The 12,313-nt window shown below is 34.6% G+C and overlaps 1 protein-coding gene across 1 annotated transcript; it reads right to left on the reverse strand.

Annotated features, from left to right (window-relative positions):
• Positions 1-5,524: 5,524 nt before the first annotated feature.
• LOC145008604 (ras-related protein RABA1f-like) lies at positions 5,525-8,710 on the reverse strand. The gene is made up of 2 exons (XM_078967186.1): positions 8,261-8,710; positions 5,525-6,205 (listed from the first exon to the last, which is right to left on the reverse strand). The coding sequence occupies exons 1-2, from the start codon at positions 8,479-8,481 to the stop codon at positions 5,773-5,775; spliced, it is 654 nt and encodes a 217-aa protein (XP_078823312.1). The 5' UTR covers positions 8,482-8,710; the 3' UTR covers positions 5,525-5,772.
• Positions 8,711-12,313: the final 3,603 nt, after the last annotated feature.

Below are 12,313 nucleotides of genomic sequence, written 5' to 3' on the forward strand. Positions count from 1 at the left end.
ACCTTGGGCTTCTTGCCCGAACTCCCTGAATGACCCCCTCGGGTTTCCTCTACCTCTCCATCTCTAAATCCAACTCTATTTCTCTCTCTCTCTCTCTCTCTCTCTCTCTCTCTCTAGCCCTAGCAATCATGTCCTCCAGCGTCTTGCACCTAGACTGGCTCACAAACTGGCGGATATCACTTCACAACATCTCATGATACCGGGCCTTTTTTATCTCCTTATCTGCCATGTAATGCGTAACGAGAAGGGCCATATCCTTAAACTTGGCATTGATCTATGCCACTGTCTCTGTCGTCTGCTTAACATCCTGAAACTCCCTATCAAGCTGCTGCCAATGTTTTAAAACTCGGGTCAACCTTGCCGGTTCAACCGGTTGGACCGTGACCCGGGGTAGAAAGTGGGTCAATTGAGAACGGTTTTATGTAAAAATACGGACCGGATCGAACCAGCCGGGTTTCCCCTAAACCGCGGTTCAACTGCTTATGTTGAACTGGTTAAAACCAGATTGACCCGTTTTAATAGGTCTTGGATAGTTGGATACAAGTAGTGAACGCCAAAACAACGAGCCATTTGCGGTTTCTTCAATGTTTTTCAATGTTTAAACTTTGTGGACATCAAATTATTGGTTTTATATGTTTATGCTTTATGTAGGAAAGTGAAAATATATAAAAATAGAAAAAGACCATAAACAGGGTTGACCCGGCGGTTAAACCGATCATCACACCGGATCAATTAAAAAACTCGGGTTTTAAAATATTGGCTGCTACACCTCTATAACGGGTGCAAACTCGGCCATGAACCTGGTCGTAAAGTCACTCTAAGTCATAGCATCAAGAGTTGCATCATCACCCATGGTATGTCCGACCTCCTCCCACCAGTCACGTGCACTGTCCTTCAAGTCGAACCTTGTCCCCTTCGGGACATTTGTTTGTGTGGAATGCGTTGGCAACATCCGCCAACCATCTGGTGCTCGCAATGGGGTCCCGAGGCCCAGGGTAGTCGGGAGCTCCATAAGCTCTAAATTCCCTGAAAGTCAGTGTGCACGACCCCATCATGGCCGCCACCTCAGTGTGGAAAGCACTCAACATCTCATCCAAAAGCTCTAAAATACCCTCCTTGATCATGCCAAAGATCACAGGAGTCTGATCTAGGATACTGTGCGTGATCTCAGAGGAGACGAACTTCCTAATCTGGTCGTCTAGCTGCCCGGCCCCTGAGCCTGAGCCTAATCCCTCACCGGCGCATGAACTGCCGACTGGTCTTGTGTGTAAAACCACCAGTCTGAAAAAGACATCATAATAAACATCAAAATACTTATCATATCTTAAGGGAACATACATATACTACAAGTTCCTCGGATTCATCTTAGCCTTCCTTGACTCAAACACGGATCCTCTGCTTGTAGTAGTACGGGCCCATAGTACCTTCCACATCTATCCGTACTTTCCTGAAGAACTTCCTTGACTTCACCAAGTCCTTTCTACTACTAATGCTTTACGCGCTATTATCATCCTAGGCTTGCCCTAGGGAAATCACCATCCACTCTCCACCATCAGCTGCATAAGAAGTCCTTGCTATCTTCCCCTAACTAGCTCCTGAATACTATTACATATCACTAAGACTAGATAATTCTTCGAATGAGAGGTTCTACCCTACAACGTTTAGACTCAAACGAGAGCTGCGAAATAAGGCTAAACCTAACCTTCTTAAATTATTTAGTACTCGAAATATGTAACTTAACAAATTTATTTACCAGTTAGTAAAAGATATATAGAATTCCTAAATGCACAAAGCAAGCAACATTCGAGCATTGAGTACACATAATCAAGCATATTCTAATCAAGCCATCATAATTACTAATCTGCTACTAGCATGCAGTTCATAAAGTTGATACACATATAACAAGCACATAAGGCATGCTTCTTAGATCCTTATCCCTAATCTAGCATGTAATTTTGATCAACATATCATAACATAAACTTGTATGGTAATTTTGGAGTACTTACTTGAGCTCAGCTGATTGCATGCACCACAACATTTTCTCTTTTTCAAAATCCTTTTCTTTTTATTTTTTCTAAAATTCTTTTCTTTTCTCAAAAATCCTTTTATAAAAATGGTTTTTCTTTTGAAAATTTCTATACCAATTCCTTAGTTTGAGTTCAGACACACCCAAAAGTGTGACCGAATCCCTCAAACCAAGGCTCTGATACCAACATGAAACGTCCCAAAAATACGATCCAAAATTTTCGTTTTTAAATCATTAATCAAAACATAAATATCACCATCATAAAAAGTTATAAACTATCTATCTCAAAAATGTCATAAGAACTGTCAACATAACAAAATCACATGTCAAATATCAAAGTAAATATCCCAAGCTAGAAACGGTGGTGTGTGCCAAGCGATCATCTCGCGCCCTTCCCTTTGCTAGCAAAACTACCTGAAACCAAAACTGAAAACTATAAGCACGAAGCTTAGTGAGCTCCCCTAAACTACCACATACTGTACACAAAACATAAAACACAACTATAGGACTCCGCCCAACTGCATCGGGACGAACCCGACATCAGACTCCTGCCCGACATCGGGCTTACCCCGGCATCAGACCACGTTTGGCATCGAGCCTCGCCCGATATCGGGCTTGCCCCGACATCAAGCTTACCCTGTATCATAAATACATAGCATAAGCATAAAACATAAGCATATAACACTCATCAGGTTTTCCCCGACATCAGACCGAAGCCCGGAACACATAACATATAAACTAACATACATCGGGCTTGCCTCGACATCGGATTTAGGCCCGGAACACATAACATATAACATATAACATGCATGAATCACAAAGACATGAAGTATACATAAACTCTTCTCAGGACCACCCCAGTATCGGACCGAAGTCCGGAACATATACTCTACATCGGGCTACCCCTAGCATCGGACCGAAGTCCGACATATGCTAACATACATAAACGGCCCAGCATTGGTGCCTTCGACCAGTTCCTACTAAAGGAAGACTAACCTCTCAAACTGGATGTTGAACTCGTGCGTGAGGAATCTCTACTGGCTACTCCCACGACTCCCCGGCTAACACTATACAATAATACTTAGTCAAATTTTGAAAATCCTTCTAAGGGTAAATGATCATTTTACCCCTGGTCAAAGTCAACGCTCTGGCCAAAGTCAACATTCTAGGTTGACCAAATCGCCGAGTCAACCTTTTAACTCACCGAGCTCTTTAACTCAGAAATCCTGAGATCGCGATTAAACTCGCCGAGTCGCTCCTCTAACTCGTCGAGTCCTATCAAATTGCTCATAGTCGCGACTGGGCGAATCAACTCGCCGAGTCCCTCTACAGACTCGTTGAGGTCTACTCGAAACTGAAACGGGACAATACGACCCGACTCGTCAGTTCCCTCATGGACTCGACGAGTTCCTTTGTCTGATTTGGCCATCTTAACACGTTAATCCCCTTTTTTCTAGATCCAAGGTTCATATCTCGTTTGTTAACTGGAATGATCTTTCTAAGGGTAAAGTTTCCAACTTTACCCGTTGATAACTCTTCTTGAAGGGTTTGTATAAAACCATAGTTCCTTTAGGACATAAATCTTGTCCAAAAAGCCTTAGCATCCCAAACCAAAGCATGAAAGCCTAGATCTAGGGCCTAGATACCAGTTAACCACGTAAAGTCTCAAACTTGCTTCCATGAATGGCCTTTTAGGGCTAAAAAGGCCATATAAATGCTTAAAAGCTTGCATGGCGCTTCCATGGTCATAAAGTTTGCACCTTTATGCCATGGAACCCCTCCTAGATCCTAGATTTGAAGTATAAGTCACTTGGGACGTCCAAATCCCAAAGACCCTCATAAAATGGAAGTAAATAGATCTAAGAAAAGAATGATCAAGTTTAAGGCTTGATTACCATAAAATGTAGCAAAAGGAGTGTAGCTTCTGGATTTACTCGTTCTCTCTTGAGCCCTTTATCTTCTTCTTCTTTCACAAGGTTCAAAAGTGCACAAAGATCACTCAAAATGGCTCACACACTCAAGGAAAGCTCTAGGACTTCGTAGATTAGGGTTTAGGACAAAGAGGTAGTAAATGAGGCTAATGGGTGGGGATTAAGATGCTTAAATTGGGTTCAAAACCCTAAAATTAGGGTTTCACCCTGGCCGAGCTACTCGTCGAGTTAGGGATCTTAACTCGCCAAGTAACTAGCTCAAATCCCTTGCATACTCTGACCTCTACTCGACGAGTTAGGGCCACTAACTCGCCGGGTCTTTCTTTCAAAATAAATAAATAAATGAATTAAATGCGTACCAGGAATCAGGCGTTAGACGCATTGTGCAGAATATAAGTATACAGTTGATATATATATATATATATATATATATATATATATATATATATATATATATATATGTGTGTGTGTGTGTGTGTGTGTGTGTTTGTGTGTGTATGTGTGTGTGTGTTTGTGTGCGTGTGTGTGTGTGTTTTTGATAATTACAACAATGAGATTGTTGTTAATTTTGATATAATGATTCTTATACTAAGTTGTTATTAAACATTGATATTTTTAATGATATTACAACGTAGACATCTATTAAAAGTATATAATATCCATCGTCTTAATGAGTTCTATGATTACTCATAAATAAAATTAAAAATAATATATGGTTTAATGTTATTTATAATTGTTGTCATGATTAATTAATTTTTAAATTTTTTTGTTTAACATTTTAATTTCTATCATTATAATTATCTAAAAACATCTAACATTATTTTTGTTTTTGAAGGTAACAATATAATTTTTTTTACATATTGTTACTTCGACTATTTTAATTGTAAGTTATTTTTAAACTATTTATTTAGAAACTCTTAATAATTATAAAATAGTTTTAGATTTTTTTAGTTATTTTAGGGTTGCAATTTAGGTTTTGCATTTAACATTATAGTTTATATATTTTAACTATTTATAAAAAAAAAATATTTGGATTTATTTTAAGTTTAATTGAGATTTCAATTTAAGTGAACCCTTTAACGTTATATTTAAATTAATAACTTAAGTATTTTATATTATTCAAAGCTGGAACTTTAAAATAACAATTGTTTACATTCAAAAACATATCGAAACTAATAAGATAAGTATAATATATTAAAAGTTAAAGATATAATTTTATAAAGAAAAGTAAAAAAATATTAGTTTAATATTCAAATTTAGTTAATTTTAGATTAAAATTTAGGTTTTGCATTTATTTAAGGTTATAACAAATTTATAATTATTATTAAAAACAAATTGAATAGTAATACAAGTTTCAAATGGATATGCATGTTTGAAAATATAATTCATTTATAAGTACATATAGATAGTATAAACGATCGTTGGGATGGGGCTTACAATCCTTTGGACATGGAACTAAATTTGTTACAAAAAGGCTAAACGTGGATGAAAAACAAAATAAAACAACTCGATCTATATCTTTATTAAGACAAAAAAAATAAAAATTGGAAGACATAAAGCCACGATGGAAAAGAAATAAATGCACTTAAACAATAATCAATCGTAATACATAGATAACAATAGAATCTTGCTACAATTTGAATGCAACAAAAACCACAAAGAAATTTAAACCTATTCCCCTCTGAAGATCGCTATCAAATATCAATTATAACAATACAAATTAAACATAACCCCATAAATCATCCATTTGATTTGATTTGATTTGATTTTCACCAAACAATAAAAACTATGATTTATATCAAATTTTCCATTAAATTAACTCGAACAACACCCGCCTTTCTTGACCGCCGACACATCATCCTTACCGCCCACATTAATCGTCTGTCCTTTCGGCAACGCGGCGGCATCATCTCCGGCTTCTAGAGCCTTCCGGCTAACAATATGATAAATTTGAGTAAGAACTTCCGTGAATGCATCTTCTACATTTAGTGATTCGAGTGCCGAGGTTTCCATGAAATACGTGTGTTCTTTTTCCGCGAATGACGTGGCGTCCTCTGATTGGACGGCTCGTAAATGGCGCAAATCGGCTTTGTTGCCCACGAGCATTATGACGATGTTGGCGTCTGTGTGGTCCCGAAGCTCTTTTAACCATCGGGAGACGTTTTCGAAGGTGACGTGGCGGGTCACGTCGTACACAAGTAGGGCGCCGACCGCGCCTCGGTAGTATGCGCTTGTGATTGCGCGGTACCTTCCAGAAGAAAATGGTATTTTAATTCTGGTGTTTGGATACAGTGTTGTTTGGATAAATGATATCAGAATACTTATTGGAAAAACCTTATTTCCAGGGGAAATCTCTCAATATTTTGGGTCAGTTTACGGGTTTAATCCGAACTTTTATTTTTACAACAGAAAAGTCCTGAATATTTTATATTTTGCCCAAATTAACAAAAAGGGTCTCTATTTTTTCAATGGAAAATGACAGATTATCGTATAAAATTAGATGATCGGGATTTTTCTGTTCAATAAAAATATTGGGATTAAACTGTAAACTGACCCAAAATATTGAGACTTTATCGGAGAGCTTTTTCGTGAAAAAGTTTCAAATGAAAAGGCTAATTGTATATCCACAATAGGAGAGCTTAAATTAGCTTTTTGTGGGTTGTTTTTACAAGAAGTTGATTTATAATTGGTTGAAAACATATGGGGCCCACAGAATCATTGAAAAAGCTCATGGGAAAAGATTGTTAATTAACAATCAACTTGAAAAAGCTACTCTTGTAGCTTTTTTCAAATTACAAGAGCTTTTTATCTTGAAAAAAAGCTCCTATTGTGGATGTTGTAGTGTTCATCTGCAACAAGTCGAAAAGAAACAGCTATATATATGTTTTATTTCAGCTCATATATTGTAAAGATTGAAAAGTTTAAAACGGATTTTAGCTAATAAATGCGAATGAAATTGAATAAATAAAACTATAAACATAGACATAGGAAGTCATGCACTGAAACAAGCTACTTTGTGGTGATAGGTTATTTAATTCATTCAGATAACGTTTTTTTCCCTTAAAAATGGCTATTTTTTCTTGTCTTCTAAAACAAAATTTTGGTCCAAAAGGTCAAAACAATTTAAAGTGCATGATATTTACTATAGCTATAAACTCAAGGGTTCAATGTGCATTTATGCAACAACATTTCATGGTTTTCCCTATTTATGCAACAAATTGTAGAAAATCTACAACATTAGAAAAAGGTGAAGTTTTTGTTGCATAAATGTGAAAAACTGCAAATAACCCTAGAATCAATAACAAAGTGTTCTCAACATAAACCCATCTTTTGTTCACATCAAGAGAGAACAAAAGAAAGGTTTTTTTTTTATGTTAATCCACCAAAACTTCTTATTAACTAATAGAACGAAAGTTTTTAGTAAAACAAACCTACAACCTCAAATTTGTCTTTCTAGGTGTGTGTTAAAAACGAACAAGTCTCATCAGAGTAATTAAATAAAACTAAAGTCCTCTTATCATAGCAGCATGTAAGAATATGAAAATATGGTTATAGACTAAGCTTCCGTTTCTTTTATTTACTTATATTGATAACGAACTAACTCATGAAGGATTGAAGGGATATGAACAAGAACAATCAATGGCATAGAAAAATGTTCTTTTGATTAGATTATCTTCATCTTTTCTTCTGGAAAGTTATTAAACCCTACAAACTTTCATTGGGATAAAGTCATTTTGACAGATATGAAACTGTGATCATGATATATCTATAAAAAGCTTTTGTGTATTAAGAATTGAGTTCATAATTTGATCATTAGGAAGTGTAATAAGCATCATCATTAATGTGATCAAAGCCTTAGAATTATATCCTACTTATATCACATCAAGACATTTCAACTAAACTCAATAAATCAATGACTAACTTTAACATAGCAATTACGACACCCATGGCAATGCATCCATCCTAACTCTTCTACTCCAATTGTAAACCCGAATACAGAAGGGTTCACTTAAAGTTGGAGATAGATGATCTGACTGATCGAAGTAGATCAACTTATTATGTCCATGACAATCACGCGCTTAACATTAAGAATTTAAGACAAGAATTTTGAATTTTTGAAGACATCAAGCTTCAATGCAAACTCTAGATCTAAAGTAGAACGATCTTCATATAAAGAAGCAGCATACAGAACAGTCGGATCTAAACCATCTCATTTCAAAACCGATATGCTACATAAATGCTTCATTTCTACAATTACATACGAAATCGATAAAAATGGGCGTTGGAGAGATCTGATACGTACCTTTCCTGGCCAGCGGTGTCCCAAATCTGAGCCTTAACAACTTTATCATCAACACGAATGCTACGGGTGGCGAATTCAACGCCGATGGTGGATTTGGACTCAAGACTGAACTCGTTTCGAGTGAATCTCGACAACAGATTTGATTTTCCAACTCCAGAATCCCCGATCAGGACTACTTTGAACAAGTAATCATAATCGTCGTCTGCTCTGTAGGCACCCATTTCTGTTTACACAATGATCTTCACAACAAAAAGAAAATGCGTAAGAAATGCTTGCGGGTTTGATCCGAAGCAGATCTGTACGATGGAAATGGGGAAAACAGCAATAGAAATCTGCAAGAGGGTTTATGAGATAGTAGAGGTAGAGAGAGGGAGGGAGAAGTGCGAACGAGGTGAAGGACAGAAGGGCGAGATGCTTTCAAAGAGATTTGGCTGCTGATTTTTGCTTAGATTTTTCATTTTTCACGCAAATCTCGTTCCTTTCGGTATTATTATAATAGTAAACAATAAATAAATAAGCTAAAACCATCAATTACTTTTTGCAAAAATCAACCATGTTCTAAATTACCAAAATTATATCGTTTTGATGATTTTTGCAAATAGATTTGCCAATTTGCCAATTTTTGCAAATGATTTTAGAAGTATAAAACCTTAATTTTCGTCGTTTTACTTGATTATATATATATATATATATATATATATATATATATATATATATATATATATATATATATATATATATATATACTATCTTATAAAAGAAATCTAACTATTTTTATAAATAGATTGATTATAATAATAATATTTTTTAAAACGTCCAAATGATGAAGCTGATAGTACAAGTAACCATTAATAAAATAATATTAAATTTTAACCAAATTTTGAATTCAAATATTTATCATCAAATCTCCTTATATTTCTCAGCAATTTGATATAGTTCCCTCAAATCCCGGATTCATTCAAATTTTGAACCCTTTTAGATATCCTTAAATTTAGCATGTTGATTCAAATATCCCTCCAATCGCATATACCTCTTTGTTCCCTCCTCTGCTATAAAGTCTACCGTCCAGGAACAAAAAATGACTTCATCTCCCAAATAACACCATAGTTTGATTATTTTGTCTTCGACATGTACTTTATTTTGTAACATAACATTTTTATAGAGGAAACATATTATCGAAAGAATTTACACGCCCCGCCGCTTTGCACGGGTACACTGCTAGTATATATATATATATATATATATATATATATATATATATATATATATATATATATATATATATATAGGGTAAAGTGAAAATACCTAACAACTACCTAACCACATTATACTATATTGTTTTGCATTATATTTCCATTGCAATCGTCTAAGGTTCTTAAAGTTCAACCCTTAACTTGATTTACTTCAAAGATTTTCAGATATTCACCATTATATTCTTCCTACACCATTTGATTTGTAACAGTAGTATATGAAGCCCACCAGGGGGTCTCCGATAGAAAGACGTCATTTGAAGGATGATAATGGTGAAAGTCCAAAGATTTTGGAAGCAATCAAGTTATGAGGTTGAATTTTAAGAACTTTGGGTGATTACAATGCAAATATGATATAAAATTATGTAGAATGATGGGGTTAGGTACCTAAGCTTATATAAGGTTGTTAGGTATATTCACTTTACCCATATATATATATATATATATATATATATATATATATATATATATATATATATATATACACTAGCCGTTTACCCGTACCAAACGACGGGTACAAATATTTCTTTTGGAGATTGGTTTCCAGCAGAAACGAAATTATTAAGAATTAAAAATGAAAATGTTGGATTCTTTATAAATATACATACATTAATGATTGATTGTGCATTATTAATCGTGCCACACTTCTTTATACATCACATGTTCAGAGTTCACATTCAATGTATAGATTCACTGCCTTTGAAGGGGTATTTTCCGAGCATTCGTGATCTTTTAAGGGGTTCAAAAAAGCAATTTTCAACCTTTAATTTAGTACAAGGGGTGAAAATTGGTTTCCGTAATCTGGTCCAACTTTATATAAACAACAAATTGAAGAAATAATAGACGAAAACAATATTTTGTTTAATATATGAAAATCGGTTGTTATAGGTTTTAGAATTAAAAATTACACAATGATTTTAGTATTTAGGAAAACAGAAAAATATCTAATTATTTAGGTTTGAAACTGCATAATTTAATAAAGACATTCATTAATCATGTATGTATCCTTTTTATAATCATAAAAAGTCACATTATTTCATTTTATTGTAATCAAATTAAATAACATTGGGCGTAAAATAGTATTCAAGATGATTAATACATTTTATATAGTTTTTATGTTTTCCTTTGACAAATTTTATTTGTAGACTTGATGAAAATTAGAAAAAATATATATGATAACCATATTGTAAATTATTCTTATAATTGGAGAAAGATATTAAGAGCAATGATATATGTTGTTCTATTTCATATTAGAACCTTAAAGTATTCCCAATGTTTATATGTTGTAATTTCTTTATTAAACTCCACGTTGCTCAAACTGAATCTATAATTTAAAGTGTTTAATGAAGTTGAAATTAAAAAAATAATAATAAAATAAAAAACACAAACAAAAAACCAAACTATGAAAAGAGCATTCAACACATGATAACTTTAATATTCACATAAACTTGGACATATAAAACTTCTTAAATCTACAATCTAATTACAGGTGCTGAAAGATGATAGAGAGCAATCTTCATTGTTCTGGTTATTATTGGGATAATCTACATGAAAGTTTAATGGCTCTTCCTCCTATTGGATGACTTTACCCCAATCTCAAAAACCTCACTTGTTATGGGCGAATTTAACCTCTATATCTAAGACTAAGGCGCACCCAACTAAATAACCCTATACATAAGGTCTACAGATTACTCCAATACTCCAAGGTTTTTTAGTATATCAGCCACAAGTAGATTGTTATTTTTATAATCCCCAAGAATAGTCCTCAACAACATAAGGCTAGGAAAGTTCATGTCAGAACAATGGCTGCTAACAAAACAAAAATAAAATGATCACAATTCAAATTCCTTTTGTTCCAGAACAAAGTTTAAAGGCAATCAAGGAACTAAATAATAAAATGTGAAATCTTTACTCTTTCACACTAAAAGAGTAAAGAAGAATCACATCCACAGCTAAAGGTTCCAACTTGGTCGTTCCAACTTTTTCCAAAAATTGCATGATGTATACGACAAATGGGTATCAAGACATTACTTTCATTTTTTGAAAGACAAAAAACTATTTTTTATGCTTTATAATCCAAATTTAGCTTCATTAGTATTCAATAGAAAGAGTTCTGACACCAACTTGTAACAACGTAAATTTTCAAAACAATTTTTCATTTTTCAAACAATATACACCATCATATAATATTCTTAAGTCTCATGTTTAGCAAATGTCATCATAATAAAATACATCCCAAGATCATAAAATAAATCTTTCGTCAGTGTGTACAGATCATGCTGGCGCCTTCCCACAGTCCTTGCTAGTACCTGAAACACATAACACAACAACTGTAAGCATAAATGCTTAGTGAGTTCCCCAAAATACCACATACACACATACGCCCTTCCAGGACATGACCTTCCAGTCCATGTGTCTCAGGGGACTTCCGTCCCGACCCGGTAAACCTTCCGGTCCTACCCGTATTGACCTTTCGGTCCACATCACAATGCCTTCCGGCCCATAACATAATGCCTTCCAGACCATATCAAGCATAACATACATAGCACATACCAAATGGGTACTAATCACACACAATGCATATATCATATAGCATATCGGACCTTTTGGTCACACATAGGTACCCTTCCAGGTACAATATAGTGAGAAGACTCACCTCTGATATCTCGGTAAATCACTGACTCGGTAGAAATATGATTTAGCCTCCGCCTAAACACATAAAACAAATACTCCCATAAATATAACTATACTCCCACCTTCCCTCAAAAGGGTAAAAGACCATTTTACCCCTCTTCTGGCTCAA

The sequence above is a fragment of the Lactuca saligna genome, chromosome 8, assembly GCF_052625555.1.
Source record: "Lactuca saligna cultivar CGN05327 chromosome 8, ASM5262555v1, whole genome shotgun sequence".
In the NCBI taxonomy this organism is placed as follows: domain Eukaryota; kingdom Viridiplantae; phylum Streptophyta; class Magnoliopsida; order Asterales; family Asteraceae; genus Lactuca; species Lactuca saligna.

Coding starts and splice junctions, on each gene's coding strand:
- LOC145008604 (XM_078967186.1), bottom strand. CDS start 8,481: ATGGGTGCCTACAGAGCAGACGACGATTATGATTACTTGTTCAAAGTA. Junction 6,206..8,260: donor GACACCGCTGGCCAGGAAAG/GTACGTATCAGA, acceptor TTCTTCTGGAAG/GTACCGCGCAATCACAAGCG.